The sequence below is a fragment of the Heliangelus exortis genome, chromosome 6 (assembly GCF_036169615.1).
Source record: "Heliangelus exortis chromosome 6, bHelExo1.hap1, whole genome shotgun sequence".
Classification (NCBI taxonomy): Eukaryota; Metazoa; Chordata; class Aves; order Apodiformes; family Trochilidae; genus Heliangelus; species Heliangelus exortis.
The window spans coordinates 34,247,367-34,275,251 of record NC_092427.1 but is presented as its reverse complement, the minus strand read 5'-3'; the positions used below and the strand labels follow the sequence as shown (position 1 = coordinate 34,275,251).

General features: G+C 39.1%; 1 protein-coding gene and 1 long non-coding RNA gene across 4 annotated transcripts in view; both read left to right on the top strand.

Moving 5' to 3' along the window:
- LOC139797841 (uncharacterized) overlaps positions 1-27,885 on the top strand; it is an 86,611-nt gene that overhangs the window by 14,882 nt on the left and 43,844 nt on the right. The gene's annotated exons all lie outside the window — the stretch shown is intronic.
- On the top strand, positions 657-27,396 carry SLC40A1 (solute carrier family 40 member 1). 3 transcript variants are annotated; one of them, XM_071747798.1, is made up of 8 exons: positions 657-687; positions 11,540-11,607; positions 15,876-16,035; positions 16,844-16,959; positions 17,288-17,414; positions 20,357-20,599; positions 22,434-23,099; positions 24,211-27,396. In XM_071747798.1, the coding sequence occupies exons 1-8, from the start codon at positions 672-674 to the stop codon at positions 24,528-24,530; spliced, it is 1,716 nt and encodes a 571-aa protein (XP_071603899.1). In that variant the 5' UTR covers positions 657-671; the 3' UTR covers positions 24,531-27,396. The 3 variants fall into 3 exon arrangements, with proteins under 3 accessions (XP_071603899.1, XP_071603898.1, XP_071603900.1); XM_071747797.1 differs by lacking the exon at positions 657-687 and adding an exon at positions 11,005-11,295; XM_071747799.1 differs by lacking the exon at positions 657-687 and adding an exon at positions 11,005-11,295 and having other exon boundaries at positions 15,876-16,147.

Here is a 27,885-nt window from a genome sequence, read left to right as displayed (position 1 = left end):
AAATGTATCTGTCACTGTTTTATAACTTACCAGCTATTATTATTTGTATCTGAAAAAGTCTTTATCAGATGTTTCTGTAGATAGGTGATAAAAGACAGCTCTCTATACATCATTTAGTCTTGGAATCTAATCTGAATATCAGCTGGGCTCATGATTAAATTTAGCTGATAAACAGTTTTACAGGTCTATTTTACTCAACTCAAACATTAGCTAAATACACAGTGTAATAGTTGCTGGAAAAAGGTAGAGGGGAGAGAAGACAGCAGTAACAAATGTGGTGACATTTTTTCCCTTTGCATGCTTTCTGAAGTATAGACTGTTTTTGCTGAAAAGGAATGAGCAAGTCAGTTCGATGCCCTTCTAACCATTACTGTGAATTTGGCCTTTCATCTTCAAAGTACTTTCCAAACCTTTATTATCTTTACAACATTCCATGAGGACAGTAGATAAATATCACCCTGCTCATGAGAAACTGAAACATAAAGGTGGAGTCATTTGTTGGCAGCCACATGGTGAGTCAGCAATGAATCTAAGATCAGAATCCAGAAGTCCACAGCACCCAGCCTGTTGGTCAGTCACTGGATTTAGTCTCTCTCTTAGTCCTGTTTTCCTGTGTGCCAAAGTTGGTCCCTTGCATTCTACTTCCTGCAGGCCCCACTGAAGATCACATCATGTCCACGTGTGCAGGTACAGTCTTGAGTTTTCTTTCTTCCCCTATCCTACTTAAGTAAATGGCCCTTCTACTTCTCTCAGGTCTTGTCTTTGACCTGTGTGTCCATTGACGTGAATGTATCTTCCATTTGTTAGTTTGATCTCTCAGAGCATAACTGTATCATTTTACTTACTAAATGGCTGTACTTAACAAAGCTGAATCACAAGAATGAACCTCATCTCTTGAATTAATGAAATGCTTCTTTTGATAACTTCCTTTAAATCTCTAAGGTTAGGCACCTATGCAAAATGTTAAGCAACTGGAGACATTTTATTCCTAACAGTTATTCCCACAGTCAGTTTTCATGTATTTAATTATTTAAGGTTAATAATTGTGAAGAAAGCATGTTCTCCTAGACAACTTGGAATCATTCTCACCTTGTTAGTGAGTAGCTCCTTCAGTTACTACTACAACCTGCTTTCATTCCAAAAGCACAAGCTTGTGTGTTGCAGAGTCCACATTTTCTCCTTCAGACTGTCTTCTAAAAATCAGTCAGAACAATTCCCCATTAAGACTCCATCCAAGGAATCTGATGGCTTCAACCAGCTGTCTTGGAGGAAGTTACATAAGGCCAAACGTACATCATCCAAACTGCAACTAAGTGACAGTGTTGTAATTGATTTGCTGTAATCTTTTCCAGTGGAAAAGGCTGGACACAAAGACAGAAGAATAATTTGGGAAAACTGAATGTGGTCTTCAGTCCCCCTGCACCTCAGTTCTTCCACAGTGTAGTAGTAACACCTAGTGCAGAAGTGCTGCTGAATCTCGATGTAGAAATGTTGGCAGAGTACTCTGAGGATAACCTACAAACCAAGAACTTACTATATTAACAAACATGTGCTCTCCTCAAGATTTAGCATGCAACAGCCTCAGTAAGGTTTTTAGAGAGTAAGAATTTGATCTTTAATCTGTTTTTCTAAGTTTAGATGTCTTTTACCATCTGAGATGACAGGGGGTAACCTGTCTGCCACCAGGTAATGCACCAGAAGGGCACAAGTCTCTTACAGGACCTGTGCTGTAGTTGCTGTTTGGTTGTTTCAGCCAAACAGGGGTCTCAAATGAGATGCCTATGTTTGGGCAGCCTGTTTTGGCCTATGTAGCATGAAGTCACTGTGCAGGTTTTTTTTAGCTAAATTAATCACCATTTTGAAATTTGTTATGCACAACAGCATAAAAAAGATACTTGTTTTGCAACAGGAGGTATGAAATTGATTGCTGGCAATAAGAATGTGGTCAAAACAGAAAGACTACAGAAGAAAGGAATTCACAAATGAAAAACCTTTGCTCTTCAGGATGGATGTGAATATTGTGTAAATAGACATTAGTTAGAGGTTTAATTGTGTCATGTTTTTCTTTAATAATTATAGGTTACAACAACTCTTCTGTTTGTTCACAAGGTCAAATACATTACAACAATGCTTCTGACCATGTCTGACACCCAGAATTGCACCTTCACTTAAGAAACATCCTCTACCTGTTTATCCTATATAATTTCCCAACCACTGTGGAGCCCTATACTTAATTGACTTTGGCATGGACTCTTATCCTGAAAACACATGGAAGCACGTGCATAATAAATACTTGCCTATTCCTACTGAATACAGTAATGGGCAATTATGTGTTTTTATAGGACTGAAGATATAATTAGTGAGCAGCCCATAGGTTTAGAAGAATACTTACTTGAAATGTACCTTGAAAAGCCACTTAAGTCAGTCTCTTTTGCAGTGAACCAAGAGTCCTGCCTCAGCTGCAGCTGACAAAGAATAAATCAACATCCTGTACTAAGAGACAGTTCAAAATCTATTAATCTTTCTGGGGTTTTACTTTTCCCATGTGTGAACCCACTCAGAGTAGTTCAAGACTATAGCTAATATACAATTGTTCTCTGCAGTACCAGTAATATACAGGCTTTATTAGATTTCTTTTTTCTTCTCATAGGTGCTTGAAAATATTTGCTTTTTTTCCTGACAGTGACATGGTAGGACAGGACTCTTGCTAACTCATATTTGACTCACATGTCAGGCTTCACATGATGTTGCTAACTTTCCTGATCAACTCACTTAATTTATTAATGTTTGATCTCCTGATGTGCAAAATATTAGAGATGTGATTGTGTTTATTGTATTAATGTAGCCTTGACTTAAACTGAATTGACTCATGAGCACTGAAAACAGACCTACTTGTCATGAGCAGTTCTCTATTATCTAGCTACTTGCAACCCTTCCCCAAATTCAAATCAATGTTGCCTGTTCAAAAAAGCTTCATCAGGTTTGGACCATTTTTTCTTCATTCTACACTGGCTCTATTAGGTGGATCTGTAACAGGATTTATTTATAGGTCCCCTGAAAGTTAGGTCCACAGCCTGCAGTTTGAGAAATTGAATGTGGAAGGTGATAAAGTTTCCTTGATCACAGAGTGATTTATGTTGGAAAGGACCTCTGGAGGTCATTTAAATGTTCACATTAGGTCCCTGAGCACGTTACTCAGGGACTTGTCCAGTTGTTTACCAGACACCTGCAGGGTAGGAATTGCCCAGCCTTTCTGGGTAATCTTTTTCAGTATTTAATCACCTTTGTGGTAGAAAAATATTATTGTAGCTGTTGGAATTTCTTGTGTTCCAACTTGTGTCTGTTGCCTCTTGTCCTGTTACTGTGCAGCTCCAAAGGAGAGCCTGGCTTCATCTTCTCCATATCCTCTAAGAAAATGAAGATGTCTCCTGTGCTTTCTCTTCTCTAGTATGAACACATCCTGCTCCCTCAGCAGGATCCCTCCCTTTTTATGTGGTGTGCTCCAGCCCCCTGACCATCTTGGTGGCCCTTGGCTGAATTCACCCTGGTATGTCAATGTCTTTCTTGACCAGAGGAATCAAAAAGTGGTTGCAGTACTCCAGATGCAGTCTCACAGATGCCAAAGAGGGAAAAGGATCAGTTCCCTGGGCCTGCTGACTACACTCTTGTTCAAACAGCTCAGGATGCAGTTGCCCACCTTTGCTGCAAGGACACACTGCTTTGTGTTCAACTCAAAGGTCTCCCTCATCCATGTCTTCAAAGCTGCTCACGCCACTGTTGAATGTAGCTATTCCATCTCAGATAGAAGACTTTGCATTTACTTCTGTAAAAATTTTAGTTGAAGTGTTGATGATACTTGTGTTTCAGATTTTTAGTGGGCACTTACAATGAGACTTGATTTCCCTAATTATTTAAATATATCACAGTTTGGGCCATTAAACGTAATGGTTCCATGAAAAATTGTACTTTAGCCAGCTGTCTGGGTTAGGATAAGGGGTCATTCCATCCATTTGGGAGTGCTAGCCATAATAATAGGGTGGAGAAGTATTATAGCAAGATAGCAGCAAGTTATCAGTCATATTTGTGTTTTCTTCTTAGCTTGATTTAAGCTAATGAGTAGATTTGTGCTTAAGATATTGGAGGGGAAAAAAAGAGCTCTGTAAATACTGCAAGCCACATTTTCAGCTCTGATAGAGCAGTGCTTGCACAAAGCTGAAACTGTGAGCCTGGATCACCATTGTGGCCAAAGATTTTATCTTTGAAAAACATCCTGAGGCAAAGGGCTTTGTCTCTGGCCATGGAGCACAGCTACCTGAAATGCTGGTGCCAACAGACTCCACATAGTATTTTGGATACTGGGGAGGGGTCTCCCTGGCAGTACCTCCCTAGTGTGATACAGGCCAGGGCTTTCCTTAGCAAACTGCATTCCTTGGTATTATTTTAACTTTCACTTCAGATCAATTAGATAATTAACATTACAATATTAATAAGAATGTTCTTATTAGAGCCACTAGAAAATAAATTGTAGAGCAAACTTACATTCTTCAGGTTTTCTTTTTAATTTTTCAGTTACTTACTAATGCTAAACACCTTTTAAGAAAAAAAGCCTGAAGATGGACAAAGCTTTCTAGGGGAACTTAACCTGGCTGAAACAATAGTTGATGATTACTAGTGGTAGTGAAGTCATATACAATCAGTGACAAGAAGGTATCAAGTCAAGTCTGATGGGTAAACTGCTAAATTTACTGAAGCTAAGGGTAGAATTTATGAGAATTCAAAGTTAAGTAATTGTGGAATGGCTAATTACTGGATGGGTTGTTACAAATAAGCAATACAGTGCTAACACTAAAGGATTATAGTAATGATATTGCAACAGGGGAAGAGACTGGCTTAATAATTCTTAATAAGATATGCCAGCTTAGTTAATCAATGTCTAAGAACAAGTACAGTCAGATGGTAGTACAAGGTTTTTCACATGCCTACAAATGCATGCCAGAGTCATCTATGCAGGTTTTGCATAAATACAGATTTATTTGGCTAAATCTCATGCCTCAGTGCAGGGCCCTGTTCAAACATGGTGCTCCTGTACCTGAGCCAGGGCTTCACCAACATGCATCCACCTACAGAACTGATAGCTGATGAAGTGTAATTTGTGTAGCTGCAGAACAGCTTAAAGGAATGGTTTCATTTGCTGACATACATTTATTTTGTCCTGTAATTCCAAGTTCTTCTTGAAGTTTCTGCTTTTCCTTAAAAAAAAAAACCCCAAAACAACACTTTAAACGTGTGGCTAATTTGACCATGAGTTCTCATCTCCAAAAACAAACATGTTTTTACAAAGACTTGTTCTGGGAGACACCCAGAAACAGGCATTGATAGTGCAACTGAAGCTCTGTCAAGGGAGTTCCCTTTTCCTGCTGTGGGATCCCTGATACTACAGATTGTTCTGTTCAGACTAATAACGGGTCAAAAGAAGGTTCTGACCTATTCCCTGGGTCGCTTCTGCTCCAGAAAGTCTTTCAACATTGCCTACAATCTAGGAATTCTTAAAATTATTATTTAAATTTTATTTATTATGGAAATGAAATTTATTTATTAATATATAATATATGTATTATATTAATATACATATAATATATTCCATTATATATATTTCCATTATATATGGAAACTAATCATGTGCCTGAACTTCAAAATGTGGTTTTGAGTATTTTCTTGACAGAATCAGAACAGAATATATCAGGAAGAGGAACAGGGATGTCCAAATCTGAGTATCCTGAAGAGTTCAACCATAATCTTTAACAGGAATTGTTCAAGAGAGGAATGCCTTCTACTTATAACAGATTTCTTTCTTAAGAAAAGATTAAATAATAATTAATTAAATGATAAAATAAATGACATTAAATGATAAAACATACAACAAAATCAAACGTAAAAGCAAGTCAGAGGGATAAAAATGCCCTCTGACTTGCTTTTACGTTTGATTTTGTTGTATGTATCAAAATTCCTGAACATTGAATTAAGAACTAAAGGCAAAATTCATCAGTATTAGAAGGCTGTAAGGAAACTAATAGATCCCAACACTTTCATATTACACACTAAAATACAGACAGGAAACAAAATACTCTTTATTAAGCATCTTTGTATTTTTTAGTGCAGAACTATGACACCCCATAGGAGACAAACTGCAGCAAGTTCTAATGAAGAAAACTAAACAAAATGAGTTCAGGTTGTAGATAGGCTGTTATCTTACTCTCCAGACTCATTTCAGTCCCTTCCTCAATACAGAGTGTTCCAGTTCAAGACAATAATTCCCACTCTGGAGAATGAATGTTAAGCATGATATAGGGAGTTTGCAGAAATGCTACTGTTTGGGTGTGAAACATCCACTTCTTCCTAGCAGATGTGGTATTTTCCTTTCCTTTAATTACTTGTTTCTCATTTGGTACAAGATGCTTTTCTTATTTGTGTTTTTGGGTATTTGTGACTGGAAAAGATGAGACTAAAGGTGTCTTACTGACAGAAGTTGTCACACATAACACAGGATTTTAGGCAAGTTGTTTCGTTCACTAGGCCATCACTTTTAATTGCAAACATCTTAGTTTGGTCATGGGAGCACAGACCTGGTTCAGCTCCCAGGGCTGGAGTTTTGTGTAAGGTAGGTAATTCTAGCCTCTGCAAATAAACCTCTGAATTTGATAGAACTTCTGGGTGGTTTTCCTCTGAGTTTGTCACATGAGTCTAGCTTGGGTCATGCAAATGATTGTTCTATGTTAAAATGAATGTAGTCTGACATGTAGCCCCAAGAGACAGGAAATGTCACTTCAAAGTCTGTAAAACAAATCCAATAGGAGCACAAAACTCTGGATCTTGGAGAAAGCAGGAGGGACTTGACATTTACTCAGTATGTAAAGATACTCAGATTCACATGTAAGTAAAATAATTTTGGAGTAAAAAGCATCTTTTTTGCAAGGCAGCAGGAATCCTGAGACACCTGTGAGACTTCTCTCCATCCCATCCCTGCCTCTTGCCCTGTGCAAGTGTGTTGCAAACTGGACTGAGCATCAGCTGACAGGGAGAGGGTAGTTCTGGTAGTTGAGTCTGTGGTAGTGTAAGCAACAGAGCCACAGCTTTCTGTATGTAAACCATAGCAGGGGGCAGTTTCATAAAGGTTTCTGTTCTTCACCCTCCAAAGGTGGCAGAATATATCTGTATTCTTTCCAATTTTGTTAGACCTTGTGTAACCCGTGTAAAAAAACCACTGTGCTTACTAAGAGGGGCGTCTTGATGAGGTATGGTAACATCATGATAATTAAATTCATGAAACCTCTCAGCTGAGTGTAAGATCTGAGCTTATATGAGGTCTCTTACTATTATTCATGCTTCTTTGGTTAAACTGTGATGTCATTTGTGGGTTTTATTTTGTAAAATTGCTATTACTTTAGATTCAGCAGCTCTATTACAAGAGTAGTGCTTAAAGAAGCTGCCACTGTTGTGGGCAGTCATTTAAAGCCAAACTGTATCCCCTCCTATTTTTCAAGACATGTCTTTCCTGGAAGTGTATCTTTGAATATTCTTGTCATCATAGTTTTGTGCTTACCAATACTTAAAACATTTTTGTTTACATCTTGTAGTTGAATCGTTGCCCTTGTTGCCAGACAGGTTAAATGTACTGTAACTTTTTTCAGTTCTAGAGAGCTGTCTCATTAGAAACATTTTAAAGAACATTTCTATCTGTTGGATGAAATTATTTTTATATTTTAATATGAAACTTTAAAAATGTAAAAAATAATCCAGGAGCTGCATTTCTTCACTCAAATACTAACTCGACATTAGAATTGTGTTTTTAGTAAAGTATAAGGAATTAATCCACTGAAAAAGCTTTGACTAGAAAGACTAGAACATAAATACATGTCTTTTTAATTCTGTTGCATCTCCACTGATGGGATGTACTGAATCAGGAGATTTCTACTGAGAATAAAATGCCTTTGTGACTGCTACAGTTTCAGTAAATATAAATTCTGCAAGGGTTTTCTTCACATGAAAAAAGAAACCAAACAAAAATAAATTGAGCTGTGTAACAATTTGGGAACTTAGTAGTAAAAGAAATTATGAAGACTCCCTGTAGGGAAAGCAGAGATGTAGGTAAGAAGAGGAAACATCAAGCTATGAAGTAGAGGCTGTAAGGCTTGCCAGAAATGTGTATTCTAAAGAGTGGTGGCAAGCCAGAGTTATCTGCATAGCAAGGTTGTCTTTCTCTTTTGGTCAACACTTGTCTCCAAAATTTGTCTCTTTTCTCTCTCCACTTCCATGCTGCCAGTGACAATTAATCAGAGCTGGGCTCAGATCCACAGCTGGTATCCTGCCCCATGGTGTAAACTCTTGCTGTAAGACTGCTGCGTCAGGGCTATACCAAGTAAAACTGGTAACTCCTCTCATACAGCTTCCAGCTATGAAACACCTCCCTGAGTGCATCTGAAATCTGTAAATATTGTGGTGAAAAGACTTGGGTGAACCAGCCAACAAGAGCTTCCTCTTTAAACGTTTTCACAAGAGCTTCACAAAGCAATCTAATACAATTTGGATTTAAGGGAGTATTAATAAGGATATTTGGGACTTTTTTAGCAGCATCTTCGATGTAAAAATAGAAGTGCTCAAGCACATGTATTGGGTTTAACATGGCTCTTGCAAGGGATATCCAGTTATTCCCTGCTTGACAGGGAAAAAATACCTAAGCACAGACTTGAATAAGCATCTGAGGAAAGATCCTGCAGCAAAGTGGTGGCAAACAAGGATAAAAACTATGGATTTTCCCTTACCTGCCAACTCCATTCCTTTTGGAAGTAGACAGATGGTTCATAAGTCAGCTATGGCCTTTTAGCTCTGTGTCTAGGATCTCTGGACATTCATCAGGCTAATTTTTACACGAAGTGCTGTTACTGCCTTCAACTGTAATGAATTCTAAATGGTACCTACTGTACCTACTGGTGCAGATTGACTCTGCATCCCATATGCAGTGACAGTGGTTGGGTTCACTGTGTATAGGCTGGACAGACTATACATGCTTCTGTCTGAGGAATCTCAGAAGTATGGGAACTACTGCTTTTTAAATTTCAAAGGATGGTAGGTACATTTTCTTGCCCTTTTCTCATGTCTTAAATATCACCAAAAACCCCAAACCCTCATTACCCAGAAGGAAAAAATGATGAGGATGCTTATTTCACCAATATAATCCAAGGCATGAGTGCAAAGAATTGCAAGCATTCCATCAGAAGTGGTGATTTAAACTGTAATTTATCCAAATTCTTTTCTAGTAACAAAAAAGAAGTCTAACCAGCCTTGCTTTTCTGCTAAGTGTTCCTAGTGTCACTGTCTGGAGAGAAGATCTCCTTAGGGTTCCTTCTGCTGCTGCTGTTATGTGTGGTACCTTGACAGACTACATCAGGCCCAGATCTCTCTGTTCCAGTAACCAAACCAAAACAGTGGCCAGGACCAGGGTCAGGGGAAGGAAAGATGCAAGGCAGATTTTTTTGCCTTATGTGGACCACTAAGGCATCTCTGTGCTACCTGACTGCCTAAGGTACAACTAAATCATCCCAGAGCCTTACTCCAGAAGAAACCAGAATTAATTCAGTGCATCTCTTTGTAGAATACACCAAAATTGTCAGTAAAGGTGCAAGCACTGACAGTAAATAGACTTAAACCCAACTAATTATTAGACAATTTTTATATACTGTAACTAATACTGGGTAATATTATTTTTTATATTGGGTAATAATATTGAAAATGTTAAGTTTTAGAAAAAAATATCTTTAGTAAAGAAGCATACAGTTTAAGCAGTAAGGCTTAAGCAAGCCATCAAGAAAAATTTGTTTACTTTTGATGCCAATCTGAGAAAAGATTTTGTGCATTTGCTTATATACCATAAGAAGAAACACTTAACTCACCTAGGATAACCAGTCCCATTAAAATAGTAATTTCAGGCTTCCTGTATTTGTATACATTTTTATTTCTGTATGACTTTTTTTCCAAGGTATCCTTTGTGTGAAGGATAACTCATGATTCATGCATAGAAAGTTATCTGATTAATATATGAAATACTTTGAACAAGATCACAGAAGTGGCAAAACTGGTACAGATTATTGGTCTATTACATCAGGCATTTGCTTCTGGAATGACCTATATACTTGTGGGGGAAAAAAACCAAACCCAAACCAAAAGCAGTTTTACACACAGGGGGGAACTTTGCAGTATTACACAATGGAAAAACTATTTCAGTCCTGGAAGGCAAGAGCAACCATGGCATTTTCATATGCTCAAGGACAGACACCCTTAATCGTTTCCATAGCATCATGACTAAACTAGTTTATTGTACATTTTGACCCTCTCTTATAGAAATGCAGTTTGCAGTGGTGGTCAATACCAAAACTAGGTCATATGGGGTACAAAAAAAAAAAATAAAAAAAAAAAAATAGCTTCCAGTAGGAGCTGAAATACTTGATCTGAAGCAGACAGCCTGGGCCAGAATCAGGTCGGTTAATTCTGCACCATCTTCAGGAGAGCAGAAGGTTATTTATTTCAGTTAAACAGCTTAAATTTTGTGGGTTTTTGAAAGGAATGAATCGGGAGCACAATCATTTGCAGGTGTTCCAGCCACAGTTTTGTCATAGATGGTGATCCTCCTCCAAGCCCGGCTTCCTGATGCAACTGAACATTCAACAATTTCACGTTTTTGACTAGGTCCTAAAATAAAAAGGCAGCAGAAGAGAGCCAGCCCAAGGAGCCTGTGGCCCACAAGGCAGAAGCACGTTATGACGGCTGTGAAGCACGGGTGCTTGGGGTACTCTGCAGGGCTCGGAGCGCCCCGATCCCGCAGCCCCCCGAGAGCCGCCCTATCCCGGCTCGGCCCTCCGGACCGCGGGCGGTGTCGGAGCGGGGCCGCCCCCGGGGCGGGGCGGGCGGGGGCGGTGCCCGCAGCCGCGTACAAAGGGCGGTGCGCGGCGCAACCCTCGATCCGAAGCGTCCGAGCCTTCGGCAGTCGCGGCCCCGCAGAGCCAGCCGGGCGTCCTACGGCGCTCGGCCCCTCGGCGGCGGAGCAGCGTCCCCGGCCGCCCGCGGCCCATAAGGCTAAGGCTTTCCCACTTCAGCTACAGTGCTAGCTAAGTCGGGGAAGGCAACACGGAGCGAAGCCGCGGGTCCCCTCGCCTTTTCTCGGCACCGGGCTGTGGCAGCGCTGGGCTGAGCGGGCCGGCATGGCGCGGGGAGCGGAACGGGAGAGCGAGCGGCGGCGCTGCGGTCAGTGCGGGCGGCGGGAGCGGCCCCACCGCCTCTGCCGGGGGCCGGGGGCCGGGGGCGGGGCGGGGCGGGGGGCGAGCGGCCCCGCCGGGGCTGTCGCCCGCAAACGCGGTGTGTCCCGGGGGCGGCTTCGCTATGGAAAGGTTGTTGGGATTTTGGCGGCGTCAGGAGTACCCGGTGTGTACCGAAATGCGGTGGATGTGCCCGAATCTCCTTTAGCATTTGTTTCTTATTTCTCATTTAGGATCTGTGGTTGCCTATTTTACGTCTGCAAAGTTTCTTCTTTATCTTGGACATGCACTGTCCACTTGGGTAAGTAAAATACTAGCCTGGTAGAAGTGAAGAAGTAGTAGAAGCTGTGACTTATTGAACGTTATTGGTGCTTCCCAAAAAATCTTCACAAAATACCACACCACCAGAAAGACACAGGTCTTGTTACAACACCTTGCCTTTAAGAGTCTTCATAATCTTTACATGGTGTGTTGCAATAGATTCCATTAGTGCAGAGTAATGTAGTACTCAGTTTCTTGAGGGCCTCATTCTATACCTTTTTATGAACCTTAAGTAGGTTTAGAACCATTAAGACTTCTTAGAGTAAGTTCTGAGTAAAGTAGATTCAGGGTAGGCTGCAGCAGGATGAGTCCATTGCAACGTGTATTTGAAGGGCTTGTGTACATACTACATTTAGTAAAGGGGAACTTTCAGTGTTTGCAATGGACCCATCACTGCCACTCAGAGCTGTTGAGTGTTGGGGCAATGTCTCATTTACTGTCAAAATGTTTGGCTTCTAAGATTCTTTCCTTCTTTCCTAAAGTAACTTACTACGTCTGTTTTTACTCGCTTGCTTGATATTAAAAAAATTAGTATGCACTGAAAATAGGCAATCTGTTAACATTCTATATAATAAAATAAAGAATACATGCATCTTACAGTAGTTGTAAGTCCCCATCCAACGGTGTCATTCAAAAAAGTGTAAAGCTTCCTCCCTCCTGACATTCCATATTTTGTCTTTACTGCTGGGTTTGGACTGGTTTAATGTGTACTTTATAGAGCATTGGACAAACAGCTGCTGCACAGTTACTATATTGCATGCCCAACTCTGGCAGCTCCTGGCTTTCATTAACCTGAGAGGTTATATTCATGTTTCTGTTAATGGAAGAAGGCTTGGAGTGGTATCAAACACTTGTTTAGACTGATATTTTAGTATTCCTTCATGTTATTGAAGGAGCTGGATGGTGATGTTTCTGTTTGGCTCCCTACTTTTCAGGGGCCAGGTTTATTACCTGCAGCAGTTCTTAGCAATGCCCACAAAGTGCCCAGCTGGCAATTTAGCCAGCCCTGCCTGCTCCTCCCCCTGCTCTGCTTCAAAGCTTGGCAATGAGGCTGCCCTTAGAATGCATGAGTAAAGGTGACGAAGCAGAGTTTGAAAGCAATGTCACACACCATAAGAAATAGTATAAGACTGCAAGATGTCTATTCAGCTGTTTAATAATATTAATAGTATACTCATTGTTGCAGTTTGTTTTCTTTTGTGCTGAAAAATCTTGACTCACAAAACCCCAACCAAACATGCTGAAACAAGAGAAATAGTTTATTTTTTTATGGAACTGGGGGCAGGACTATACCTTTCGTATCTCCTGAGCTTTAGTGTTCCTGTAGTCTTGAATTTTTTTGCAAACGGGAACATTAAACAAGCACTTTAATCTTCAGAACTCAAAGTAATAAATAATCTTGGTTTTAAAATGGTGGTGTCCACACTACAAAACCTGATAGAAACATGATTTGGGTGTAATTAAGAGAGCTAATTAGGTTTCTGTGTTACTAAGCCATTCCCAAATGCAGAGAGAAGCTGTAAATGATTAAACTTGTCACATCTCCACAAATGTTCAGATTTGAACAAAGTCTGGTCTGTCTTAGGCTCTTGTTCAGTACAGCAGTTGAATGTGTGCTTGGCCTCAGTGAATGAAGAACAGTCCTCTTCTTAGCCTTCTTAAATGGGCTGGACTGCATTGCTTGACTACAGTTTCAGACCTTATGCTGTTGTCTTTGTTTTTAATTCTCTGCTGTGTATCACTTGGCAGTAAAGAACAGAATGGGTTCACCCTCTTGGTGCCAGGCCTAATGCTTGCCAGAAGTCAGCAACTACCTGGTCTTTATCTGTGCCAGCCAGAGCTCAGGAGGACTGTTGGTGGCTTCAGTTCTGGAACCATCCCTAAAAGAGTGATGAGGCTAAAGAGGTGCAGTTACTTATTTAAGAGTTGAAATACCCACATCTTGAGACATTTTAAAGTGGCATTAGATACATACAATAAAGACTTTGTCCATTTCTGAAGACAGTATTTAGTGTTTAATTTTCAGCAGGTCTTGGTTTGAAATTACATACCTGCTTCAAAACTCTGTAATTCACAGATCCAGCTCTCCTGTGACACTCGTTTATCTTTGCTTGCACTCTGTGGCTTTTAGTTCTTGAAAAAAACTCATGCTTCTAGGTTGGAACAGCTTTAGTTACCCCAAAAATTATCTGTGTGAATTGGCTAGATCCAAATGCTCTGGGTAAGTGTGTTGGATAAAGTTGAACAGAGCTCATGGGCTCCTTCAATAAGTTGTGGAACAAAATCATTGTCTCACTGGAGTCAAAGGAATCTTCATGGGAATTTCAAGTGACATCAAGGGTGTAATTCTTGACAGTAGTTGCTGGCACTGACTTTAACATACACACACTTTTTAAAGGAAATGCTTTTTTCATCTTGTCAAAATTCAAACACCTTTACCTAGAGGAAAAAACCCACTGAATTTCTGTCACAATTTTAATGTGAAAACACTCTTTTGCCTTATTTTTGTAGTTTAATAAACAGTTCCTTGAGCTAATAAAAACTTAATTAGTCCACCTACCTACATGTACTTTGAGTTAAATTCACTAAAGAGGTACCTCGTATCCCTGTGTTTTCATTGCTAGAATACTTTCTATGTACTTCTACTAACCATGGAATAAAAGTGGAATATATTTTTATATATTTTCTACTCTGAAGTTTGAAAATTGTTTTATTATATACAAGAGTGCACATCTAAGCTGAAAATTATTATGTGTGCATCTTCTCATTTGTTTTAGTTAGAAAAGGTCCAAAATACCCAGAGTTTTTCCATTAGCAAGTGAAGTTTTTCATCCCACATGATTGGAGTGTAATTTGTTTTCTGCCTATGGTTAAGGAACCAATGTTTATGCATTACAATGTTTGAAGATTCCTCCTTCACAACCTTCAGCAATATTAACAGGGGAATTCTTGTTCTGTGTCTATGAAGGCTTTAATCAAATTTTGCAATAACTCTGACCCTCCCAAGTAGTATATTTTATATGCATCTCATGCATGCAGTGTTCTATGATACATTAGTTTTGGCGAACATAGCTTTTTTAAAAGTGCTTTTAACTTACACCTCCACCAGTCCTTTAGAATATTTAAGGTCCTTAGCAATTTGTACTCTTTGTATCATGTATAAGTGCTTGTCTAAGATAAGGCAGGAGAAGAAAACAGTTTCATGTGTGGTTTATAAAATGGTAACATTCAGGACTTGTGCTAAGCAAACCATGTGCCCTAGAGAGCATCAATGATTTCTAGTCATCTGCTTTGGTTTTGATTGCATAAAGCATTTTCTGTACTTCATTTCTTGCAGTATGTTAAAAAATTAGATGTGACTCCCATCATGTGACACCATAAAAACCTCTCCTTTCATTAGCAAGCCACAGGTCTGTTTGATAGCAAAACTAAAAATGTTTTAAACAGTAGGAAAGTTACTTCACTTGGACATGTTGAGCATTTTGGGCTTCTTTCTTTTTCACTTGTAGTAAGTGATAGCAGAACATGAAAATGTAGCACTAGGTTAAACTAACAGTAAGCTGAATAGTTTGAACTAGCAAGGAGTTTGCAATAGGCTAAGAGAGCTCTGATATTCTGTCTCTTAGTAATATGCCAATGCTTAACATTACTGAAAAGTGCAAAAGTCCTTTGGCTTCAGAAGCTTCAGTTAGCATTTAGAACACCACCTTCCTTGATTTACCCATGTCTGTCCTAGATTACACTCCTTTGGCTTCACTGGCTCTTGTCTTTTAAAGCAGTATTTAAGCTTTGATCATCTAAAGAGCAAACTGCTGTCTTGAAAAATTATTTAAACAGTATTAATAAAAATCAATCTCTTGCTAATATTTGATCTGCGCTGTAAAATCTCTGTAAGCTTTTTGAGGCTTGTTGGATTTGGCTGTGTTTCCTGTTATGTGATATTTGATAATATCTGGGGGGTTTGCCATGGTATTACAAAATGTAATGATGCATTTGATTAGGACAGATGATTTTAGTGATACTGGGATAAAACCAGTGGTGACAGGATCTAGTTATCAAAAAAACCCCAAACCAACTCCCAAAATTAAATAACAAAAACCCAATGCAAAAAATCCCCACACCCCAGCCCTGTGTGTGTAGCAAACCTTTATTTTAATACAAGCTTTTGTCAGGGCATTAGTCTACAACTTGTGTGCTTGCAAAATGTAAATAGTAATGTTGTGTGTGTACTCTCTGTTAATCTTAAAGGGAGATCGTATGTGGCATTTTGCTGTGTCTGTATTCCTGGTTGAACTTTATGGGAACAGCTTACTCCTGACTGCAGTCTATGGACTGGTTGTGGCGGGATCAGTTCTTCTCCTGGGAGCCCTTATTGGAGATTGGGTGGACAAGAACTCCAGGCTCAAAGGTTAGATGCCTAGAGCAGATTATTTCTTTAAGGATGGACAAAATTAATGTGACAAGATAAAGCTGACAGACTTCAACTCCTCAAGTCAAATATAAGAACAGGGTTTGCTCAGGTGTGTTTTTGTTTGCTTTTTTTTTAAGAAGGGTGTTGTTTCAGAGTGGTAATGATTATCCAAAGATAGTGTCAAAGACAGGAAAAAAATTTGTTTGACATCATGGGATGTCCACTACTTGGGCTAAACCTGTATGATAGGTAGAGAGGCATGGAAATACAAAAGATAAGAAGCACAAAAAAGATAAAGATTACAGACCATATTCTTTACAGTCTACTACTAACATACACTCACGCTATTTGTTGTCTTCTGTCTAGATACAGAAATCTTCCTCTGAAGTAGAAACATTTGCATTAAATGTATTTTAAATCTGTATCCTCTAGTTTGTTTTATAAATAACATGGCATCACTCCCATGGTACACTGGAGCTGAATGTTAGGGACTCAAGCTAACTCTTGTTTTTAACCCCTTAAAAATAGCATCAGCATTTAATCAGGTTTGGGTTCGGATTGAGAAGAATTATTTGGACTGTAAATTGCTAAGAGTTATAAAATTACATCAAGCATTGATTTGTTTCTCTAACAATAAAAGATTCAAAATCTGATACTAAGTATACATTTACTGCTTATATTTGGGGGGAGAATAGGAAAATTATTTAAAGAATCCGTGCATGTTCCTTAATTCTAACCTTCTTAAGCTTATAGTTAGCTCATTGTTATGTTTGTAACTGTTGCTTTTTGTTTCAATTTAAAACAGTGGCCCAGACATCCTTGGTTGTACAGAATACATCTGTCATCCTGTGTGGTATTATCCTGATGATTATCTTCCTGTTTAAGACACAACTTTTGACCTTATACCGTGGATGGCTTCTTGTGAGTGCTTAAACTTGTTATTAAGGAATTAACTCACAAAGAAACTTCGGGGAGCTTGGGAGGCGGATTAATGTTTCTTTGTCTTGTGGGTCTGTTTAGATATTCCTGGGATCTAAAACAGGCAAATGAAACTTTGGGCTAGTTGTGTAAACAGAGATGACTGTGTTTTCTCTCATGAATTTCAAAGACTTGGTCTTGTTTTGTGTGGAAAATAACACTAAATGTACAGTTTCATAAGTAAAGGTCTTTTCTGGTTGACCAGGGTAGGAGTGGATCTCTTTCTTCAACAAGTTTCTCATGCTGTCACTCTCTCCCCCTGTTTCTCCAGACGATGTGCTATATCCTGGTTATCACAATAGCAAATATTGCCAATTTGGCCAGCACTGCCACAGCGATCACAATTCAGAGGGACTGGATTGTTGTGGTTGCAGGGGAAGACAGAAGCAAACTGGCAGGTGAAAAATGTTGCCTTTTTAATAATTTAAATGTATTTATTTACTTACTTTCAAGCTCAATTTTTAGATGGGAGTTTTACAGAGCTCAGCACATAAATTTGAGTTTCAGGTATGAGAAAACAGCAGATAGAAAGGGCAGCCTTTATTTTCTTCTTCTTCTTCCCTGCTTTGGACTACACTTGCTGAGATAGGAAATCACTGCTGTGATCACAATTTGGGTTAGGCATCCCTAAACTTGTTTTGTCCTTTTAGTCCCACTGCAGCTTTGTCAAGAAAACTTTATTCTTTCTGAATAAATAAACACCACACTCTTAAATCAAATAACCAGTGCGTAATAGAAAAGCTATTTAACTTCCAGACACTTAAAGCCAAGTGTTGCAATACTTTATTTTTAGGTCCCTGAAATGAAACAGAAAACTATTGCATAACTGGGCTCCTCACATAGGGATCAAAGAAAGAAGTAAATGAGAATGAAGTCCAGAACAGTATGCAGGCAGGTCAGGAAAATCTTAGGAGGAAATGCTGTACATGCAGATGCATTTGAAGTTTTGCATTTCTCTAGCATTAGATGTTTAACTCAGAGCTGTGAATGCTTCTTCAGTTGGAAATGAAAACTCTGTTCTCCTTTGACATGTGATACCTCTGATATTAGACTATAGACATAACCTTTTTTTTTGCCTAGTGAGTATTTTTCCTTTTTATTGTTGTTCTTTTTGCTCTTTCTTGCACAGTGACGTGGCATTGTTAGGCAGGAGAATGAGTTCCCATTCAAAATCTGCTGCAGCCTGTTGGTCATGACACTAGTTGGATGTGAGAGATTGTTTGGCATCCTCCCCAAGGGCACACTGAACTTGATTCTCCTTTGCTGGGGGTGGCTTGTAGCCACAGGGCCATTCACACCAAGGGATGTATGACTGAGTTTTGGTTGTGCTGCTGCTCTAATTGTAACAGGCAGTGTGGGAAGCAGCATGCTTTGTAATGAACTTGGGCAAGCTACGTGGGCTCTGAATCAGTTCTGTAAGAGGACTTAAGCCTTCCCAGATAGAGGAACTGATACTGACATGCAAACAAGGCACATAGGAGCTTAACATTGCCAAGACATTTACAGCTCACTAAAATAACTCTGGGACAAAAGCTCTAACACTTGTGGAGTTCAGATGCTTTCATGCCTAGACAGCATTTCAGATTCTGGACCCTAATTTTGTATGAAGCAGCTTAAATTGCCCCAGAAGTTCAGTTTACATGCCAGAGTCCTTGTAGGGATTTGAATCCTATATTGTAGATTTATTCTTAATGTTTATCTGCAATGAAGGCATCTCATTTTCCCATGGCTGATGCATTAAAAGTGTCTTAGATGTTTTCATTTCCCACTAAACAAGTTTTCCACCCAAGACATTTATTTTAACTTTGCAGTGCCTTTCTAGGTCATGCCTTTTGTAGAGCAGGTTAACTTTGTGAGTCACAAGTAGAAAAATACCATTTATGCATAAAAGGCTAAAGTTCTAATGGTTCTCATTAACATTTCTTCCTGTGTCAGATTTTATTTACCACGTCATCTCTTCAATCCCTGTGCTACTTAATACTCATGAGATAAGGTAGAGACACCTGCAGAGAACTACTACATGGGAGGTAGTCCTGCCTCTGCACTGCTTCATGATCTCAGGCAGAATTCCATGACCACCTATAAATTGCACCCCAAAAAATCAGGCAAGATGTAACTCTTAAACTCTGATGCATCTTGACTTAAAACCAAAAAACCTCCACTGAAATAAGTACCTCAATTCAACAAATCTGTCTTATTCAGCCTGGTTTTTAAATGTGTTGAATCATAGTGTAACTCAGAGACTGCTGAAATTCCTTAACTTAAAAAATTAAACACCAGCAAGGATTTTATACCATTCTGTCCATCTTTGTGCTGTTACCCTTCCTCAAAAATGAACCCTAGGTGAGTAAGTTAGTAAAACAGGCAAATAAAAATTGCCTTGGCTTCCCCTTCTTAATTGGCCTTGATTAATTTTTCTACTCACTCTTACTTTACCTTTCCTGAGGTAGCCCTATCCAAATAACTGAAAACAAAGCTTAGTTCTTGGAATTTGCAAAGCCAAATATTATACAAGTGTTAGTTAACCATCAGTCAAGTAGTTAACAGTGACTTGGAGTTCTAATAGAGTAACAAACATTTCTTTGAATGGCAAGGAGCAGTTCTCTATAGATTTAAAAACCAGTTTCACTTGTCCTTCACAGCAGAACTCTAAAATGGGTCAGCTAAGTACTTCTAAGCAGCCTGAAGCCCTGATGCACAAAACCCATGTGTCTAGCAACTTCTAAGTGTGGAACAGTGGTTCCATTAATTGGAAACCTTCAGGAGTTCAGAGGGTATAATGCCACTGTAGTGGATAAGACTGGGGAGGATGAGACATCCCCTCCCAGGAAATGGAAGATGAATTCATGCTAAGAATGGGCTGCTTGTTTTGATCATGAACATCAAAGTGTGGAACTGAAAGGAGTGAGGACTTTGCTCAGTGACTTCTGAGAGTGCCTCCAACTGCTGTCAATCAGTGTAACTTGATAAGGAAATTTAAAGCCAATTTCAAAGGTCTGCTGCTATCATGGTGGGTACTGTGGTCACCCATTATTAGAAGTAAGTTCAGGAGATTAAGAAATACATGGGCCAGTATTGGGAGATAGTTGTTCAAATTATCTTTACATGAAAGGATTTGATCATATGTCTGATGCTGAGCATGCTGGGTTTGAATGTTACAGAGAGGTGCTTAGGAGTCTGTAATGTCAGCAGGATGTGAGGGTAATCTCCTACTGGAATCACAGTTGGGGCAGGTCTTCTTAGCTTGATGTGTATTCATGTGCAATCTTCAATTATATTAGTGACTGTTTCATTGTAAGTGTTCAGCAATTACTTCATACCATCAAATCATTTCTGACAGATATGAATGCCACAATAAGAAGAATTGATCAGTTGACCAATATCTTGGCCCCCATGGCAGTTGGTCAGATAATGACATTTGGCTCCCCGATGATTGGCTGTGGATTCATTTCTGGCTGGAACCTGGTGTCAATGTGTGTGGAATATCTGCTGCTCTGGAAGGTTTATCAGAAAACTCCAACTCTGGCTCTCAAATCTGCAAAAGTCGAAGAATCAGAACTGAAACAGCTGAATGTAAAGAAAGGTATTAAAACCCCAAAAGGAACTGCTCAGATCCACAGTACATCCACCCTGTTAGTCAAACTGGTGATTTTTGTCTTCTACAGACACTGCTTTGACACTGTGTAGCTTTCTGCTCATAGCTTGAGGGTTTTAGGGTTTGGATATAGATACCTGAGACTCTTAAGTGACAGCATTATGTGTAGGTATTTGAAGAACACCATGAAATGCAGCCTAGCAGTGAATTCTTTCCTCCTTAGATAATCTGTTAAGATGAAGTCTGGCCTGTGTTCTTAGGCTTAATGCTGAGGAATGCTCCTGTCCATCTATACCACAGCTGACAAAGCCTTCTGCTCTGTAATGCCTATGAGCAAAGCAGCCTCTGTAGGGCTCTTTCTTGCTAACTCATCTCTATTTACTTATAGTACTAACAGGCTTTCAGGAGGTTGTAGAATTTGTGGTAGTATTTCTAGTCTGGAATGTTTGAGTGAGTTCCACATCCTGCAGGAAGTGATGGAGGGGGGAAAAAAAAATAAATCTACTTTAACGTACCCTTCCAAGCTGAAAAACTAGGATTTGCAGTGTAGATGGCTATGACTATAAGCAACTGTAAAACTGGTACTAACGTTATTTTAGGTAGTCTTAATATCAGAAATTAAAACTGTTTCAGAAGCAGATTTTTTGTTATGAAGCATTTGAAACATCAGATACTAGACTAAAAAACATAAGCCTTATTTTTTTGATTTTTAACATAGCTTCAGCTTACAGTAGTATTCACATAGTGCTAGGGGCTCCTAGCTACAACATGCTGTGGAGTTTTTTGAAAGAAAAAATATAAAGAACTTCTGTTTTTTATTTAAAAGCTAACTAGCAATCTGTTTTTCAATATATTGACAGATAAAGCCTGCTATTAAAAGTGCTGAAGAGATGTATCTTCTTCCCAGCCACGAGATCCATTGTCCAGTAAGCTGTTGGACTAGGCAGCCTAGGACAGGGCAGCAAGATAAAGAGCATAGAAAGCTCTTTGGCTTTGGAACTGGCTCTTGAATGCTTCTGAAGACTGAAACATTTAGCAAATGTTAGAATGTAGGAAACATGTCTTTATTTTTGCTGTTGCAGTATTCTGATTTCAGTAGAGAACTTGCATGTCTAAAAGTTGCAGGGATACTTCATTTGTCTCACTTGCTGCATGTGGAATTCGTTTCAGACTTGACTGTGTAAAAATACTGTTCAGGCATCCAAACATTTATATAGTTTCTATCTGCATTACTAATCTAAATGCTGCTGTGGGTTTTTTTGGTTTTTTTGTTTGTGACTGGTGGAAGTGTCTTCCTCTTAGAGCAAAAATGGAATTGTAGAAAATTGCGGTCTGAGATTTTTGAGTGAAGTATTGAAAGCTTTTGGCTTTGGTAGGCTTCAGCAAGTATCTCTGCTTTGGCTTTTCTTCTGGGAAGTATTGACAGATGTTTTAAGTATTCCCTACTTTCAGTGGTTACTGCATTTAAACATCCACAGCTATGCTGAAAGGCCACCTAATGGCATTCATTAAGCTGATAATTTCCTTACGGAAACAGAACGTTCAGTCAAGTCTGTTAGAAAGAAGCAGGTCGTGCTTTCTTGTATCACAGTTCAATTAAATAATTTTAAATGGATGGGGATAAACTTCAATTGATCTTCCTGTACCTATGAGATTTAAGGATACTTTAAAACATTTAATTTACTGGAGGAAGATGGATTGCAGAACTTAACTGATACACTTGGTGCAGCAGTGAATTTATTACCTCAAACAATCGTCTGGCGGTTTACGCTCCGCATTTTGCAGGCAGGAGGGTATCTAACAGTTCCATTTCTGTTTGCAGAGAGTGAGATGAAGCCTGCTGAAGGAGTGCAGTTAATTGTTGAGAAGGATGTAACTAGCTTTGAGCCCCAAGAGGAGAAGGAAGTCGGCTGCGCTGCCCGGATTGCTGAACCTTTCATCACGTTTCGTGATGGATGGGTTGCATACTACAACCAGCCAGTGTTTCTTGCAGGCATGGGTCTGGCATTTCTGTATATGACTGTTCTGGGCTTTGATTGTATTACTACAGGCTATGCATACACTCAGGGTTTGAGTGGCTCTGTGCTAAGCCTCCTGATGGGTGCCTCAGCAGTCACTGGAATCATGGGAACAGTAGCTTTCACTTGGCTTCGTCGCAAATGTGGCCTGGTCCGCACGGGCCTGATTTCTGGAGTTGCTCAATTTGCTTGTCTGGTCTTATGTGTCATCTCTGTATTCATGCCTGGAAGTCCTATGGATTTGACTGTTTCCCCCTTTGCTGACATCAGTGCCAGGCTGTTTGAAACTGAACCCTTACCTACTATAGCATCTCCAGAAGTTAACCCTGAAATGGTTCTTGCAACTGGAATGCTCAACTTGTTAAACGGGTCTGCTCCTCCTGCTATCAGTGACCCAGAGATGAGTCCTGAGCCTGTGCCTTTACTCTCTGTTAGTCTCCTGTTTGCAGGAGTCATTGCTGCTAGAGTTGGTAAGTATGATGTCTCTACTAAAATCTGATCTATTGACTGCTTTTAGTTGAAAAAATTACAGTGCCTGTCAACAAAATACAAACTTGAGTTTAGAACTGCAGGCTACAGTTGGCATGTTGTATCACCTGTGTAAGGCTTAATTCATTATGCTTCACATAAAAATGCAGTGATCTGGGCAATAGTATCACCAGGGCAAGAGTCTGCAGTAATAATTTCTTACGTACAATCTATCACTAATAGGAGAAAAGTTACCACATTTGGAAATGGATGTAACTTTTTTGCAGTGCTCATCTCTAAATCATCTTCCTTCACAATCAAACAAAACCATTTGTTCTATAGGAACTGGAACTAAACACATCTGCTATAAAATCATTCAAATGTAGCAGTTTACTGGACCAATCCATGAATGAAATTAATTGTCTAACTTTTGAACTTGTGACCAGCAAAGGAGTTTAGAACAGAAACTTTGATCTGGATGACAGCTGTATATTTTGAGGGATTTCTGGTCTAGTACTGATATCTGTCAACAGAAGAGGAAGTCAAATACATACGTGTAAGGAACAGTGATTCTCATCTGTAGAACTATTATACTCTTAATTCCTACAGCTTTTGTTGAACTTGGAGGCATAATATACTTCATTCGTGTGTACCAAGTTTGTTTGCAAGATAAACTTTTAAAATGTAATAATTAATGGACTAAAACAGGATAGATGCTAATGTCAGTGGAGACTCTTGTAAATTATTATGTATTCTGCATAGTTTAAAATGTGTTCATTTTATTGCAAACATCTTGTGCAAAACTCAGCAATTGTAGCCAGCAAACCAGCAATTTAAATAAGGAGCAGGTGAGCAAAACATTGTTAACCTGATGGATATGATGAAGCAGGTTGAGACTTGCAAGTTAATGTGTGTTATTTCAGGAAATACTAATAAGAGGAAAGTAAATTGATCTTAACTGTCAGTGTGAAATCTGGTGTAGTCTGACAGGAGGCTAGATTGTCCTGTGCATTTTTAGTAGAAGTCTTTGAAAGTATGAACTGAATTAGATCAGTAGTTAATGCTTACCATGAGAAGCCCAGTGGTAAGACTAACTGTTTCTTCTCTCCATAGGCCTTTGGTCCTTTGATTTGACTGTCACACAGTTGCTTCAAGAAAACGTAGTAGAATCTGAAAGAGGCATCATAAACGGTGTCCAAAACTCCATGAATTATCTTCTTGATTTGCTGCACTTCATCATGGTCATCTTGGCCCCAAACCCTGAAGCTTTTGGCTTATTGGTGCTTATTTCTGTGTCTTTTGTTGCAATGGGCCACATAATGTACTTCAGATTTGCCCAGAAAAGCTTGGGAAAACAACTTTTTATTTGTTGCACTCCAGATCCCAAAGCAGTCTCTGACAGTTCACCACCTGGTAACACATCTACTGTCTGAAAGGATCCACTTCTCTTACTAACTTGCTACACAAATATCATGGTTAAACGCATATACTGCCTTTTGTGAGCCTAGCTAAGGTGTTTCTCTAGAGTTGAATGTATAACAAATTTTTGAGGAGGCTGTCCCAAGAGAGTTTAAATTAACAGTGATTACAGTGACCCTGTAAAAATGTTTCGCATTTGACAGAGGACAAGGTAATTGTCCATCACTGCCCCCCCAGTGACACTTTGCAGTTACATGTACTCAGTTACATGTACTCAGTTTCTTCAGGAATTCTGAACAATTCTTGTGCTCACCGAGCAAAATGAGGGGTTTTAGTTGCTTCAGAATCATGTGATAAGAGTATTTGGTTTTATGGTGGTTTTCTCTGTATTTCCCTTACTATGAACAGTTCTGCTCCCCTGTCTTCTCAGATTGGCACAAACAGCCTTGCTGGATTCCTGAAGTGGACTCGAGTTCTGATATTTTCTCAAAATACTTTTTCAGTATTCTGTCTGTTTTGGTTTAACTTTAAAGAAACACCTTTGTGTAGGTTTTTTGCATGTTTCCAAATTAAGAGAGTGCTAGGTACAAGATATTGTATTACACTTTTGTTGCACTTTGTTAAGTAATAGGTAGCCTCATTTTAGCAGAAGCTATTGATGTAACATTCTAAAGCATGGCTTTAATTGCAAATTGCAGGTCTGCTCAGGTCTGTAGCAGAAAGTGCTAAGGTCAGGAGTACTGGTACACAAGGGTGAAGTCTAGGGCTATCTTAGTTTTTGCCTTGGAGTATAAGCAGCTTTAGTTCCTTTTCAAATGCTATTGTTTTCAGAAACCCTATTAAAGCCTGATATATTGGAGAATTATTAATATTCTGGGCAGGAAAAGTAAAAAAGTGGATTACTTGCATTTATGTTTTATATATCTGTGAATTTTTGACTTAGTTTGTTCTCAAACACCACTGAAACAATGAGATGTTTTACCATGTGGCCCTCTAAAGCAACTTCAGAGCAATTCAGAATTATCCCTCTGATTTTCAAGAAGTTCTTGCTTTGTGTATTTTTTGTTTTTTACCCTGCATGTGTACTAACACAGTATGTCCAAAGTCACTAACTATATGTGCACTTTAGCAGAAACTGCTCCATGCACTTTGCTTTCTCAGTAGAGTTGACCCTGTTGGTGTTCTGAGGTTTCTTGTGGCATAACAGTTTGACTTCTAAACATAAACATAAATGTTTGTTTGCCAAATAAGCAGTATGCAAAAAACACACATCAGCATCTTGTGAAAAGTATTCTCTTTAATTTTTAAGATTTTTTTTTATTTTTAGGTACTGTCCTTAACAGTCATCTGTGTTGCCAGACTTCAGCCCTGGAATGTGGGTGTGTGAACTCCAGTGACATTAAAGGCACCACAGCAGGGCTGAATCCAGGCCATTCGTCTTAAAATTTGTAATGATTACATTATAGATCAAGCTAAATAGAATGTAAAAAAACTTGTAGTGGCATTTGTCTTGGATACAAAATATTGTAAGAGGAGGAAAAGTGAATGGGAAGCCAACCTACAAGCAATACACTTGTAGCCCTCAGTGTTCAGTAACTGGATGTAACAATTTTTTCTCCTCTAATGGACCAAACCTGCTATGTTACTGAAAGTTTCTCAGGGATGTTTTCACTAGGTTTATAAGTGTTTCTACTTCGACCAAGCTTTTGGGTTTTGTTTTGATATACAAAGTAAAATACGTTAGAGTAGTTTCAAAAAACGGGGCTCAGTCCTGAATGTAACTTCTTAAGGAAAAGGGAATTTGCCATCAGCAGAATTTAAGTCAGAAGGCAAACTAAGCTTACCTAGACCTGTCAAATATGCCCACAGGATCACCTATGCAGTATGTGATAAGTACACCAGTAAATAAAATACCTTTGATTTGCCAAATATGTTTTCTCATGTGTATCTAATCTCAATTCTCACCAGTTTTTAATGTTGCTGAATATAAATGAAGGTGACACTTCAAATGCCAGGGAGTGTCTCAATACTGCACTTAGATGAACATCTGGATCCCACTGTCTGTATTGGCCTCACTGGCTGCCAGGGAGACACAGCTGGAAATGCAGCTTCTTGTGGGCTGCTGGTAGCCTAGAGAACCCAGTGTGCCTAAACCACATACCCCAGAGGGGCTGTGTTCCTGAAGAATAGAGAACTCAAACATAACAAATAGAGCAAGGAGCATACCATGTTCCTATCTCTTCACCAAGTTGTTCTTTTGTTTTTTGTTTTGGTTTGTTTGATTTTGTTGTTTTTTTTTTAAGAGCAATGTTGTCTTACTTGAGTCAAGTAACAGTGTGTTTCCTAAATATTTTATTAGATAGTGCAGTCTGGATCTCAAGTCCAAAAATAGTGTTTTTAGGGGACTGGACCTTTCTGTATTTTACACATACTATTGCTAGGATTATGTGTGCAGGTACACAGCTAGAAGGCAAGATAATTTTTAAAAGAGAAGAAAGGTGGATGCTAGCAAAAAGGTCCTAATTGGAAGTCTTCTATGTATTGGATGTCAAAGAAATGTATGCTGCTTGAGCACAGCCCAGTTGTGTGTAAGTTTGAGATGTACACAGACACCTGTACTGATTAGTGCTTCGAAGCAACGTGGAGCCTGAAGCCTTACTTAGCAGGACTTTCATGAAGTAAGAATTTTTGCCCTTGTATTTATTTATTTTTTTTAAAAATGTGTCCAATTTGGATGAAAACTGCCCTTAAAATGTACGCACTAAAAAAATCAATCCTACCAGAATAGCATATTTTATTATACAACTTTATGCTGGACATAGTATTGATTTTATGTATTACTATTGTAAAAGCTAATTAATAAATTTGCATAAAAATGTACTTGTCCTGTATTATTCAGTTTGTGGGCAACTCAGTATGCTATATTTAGCATGGAGCCTGCAGATGAAGGTTTTCTGTAGTGATGGGATCAGAATGGCCATGAAGCACAAGCAAATAGAACTTAGGGGGAAGCCTTTCAGTAACCCTATACCTCTTGTCTTTCATGAGCTGATTTTTATTTAGCATCCACCACGGTAACCTCAGATGTAGCTGAAGGTGAGTTTGTGGTCTTAGAACCTGAGGTGAACACCAGTGTGGGTGATAGAGCAGTTCTGTGTGTTGGCTTGCTGAGCAACAAAGTAAATGATCCTATTTTCCCAATCATCTCTTCACTACATCAGGTTTGGGATTATGGCCTTCTGTAGCAGCAACACTAGGCAGAAGTGATCACAAATACATGCAGTACTTTTAATATTCTGGTTTTAGACCTAAAGTGCTTCAATTGAGAGGTTTGTACAGGAATCTTTTCTTGTTGCATTTATTTAGGAT

Bases quoted from the DNA above. Each gene is read 5' to 3' on its own strand.
- SLC40A1 (XM_071747797.1), top strand. From the start codon at position 11,253: ATGGCGCGGGGAGCGGAACGGGAGAGCGAGCGGCGGCGCTGCG. The intron at 17,415-20,356 runs GTGAAAAATGTT...CATTTCTGACAG, and splicing joins AGACAGAAGCAAACTGGCAG to ATATGAATGCCACAATAAGA. The intron at 23,100-24,210 runs GTAAGTATGATG...TTCTCTCCATAG, and splicing joins AGTCATTGCTGCTAGAGTTG to GCCTTTGGTCCTTTGATTTG.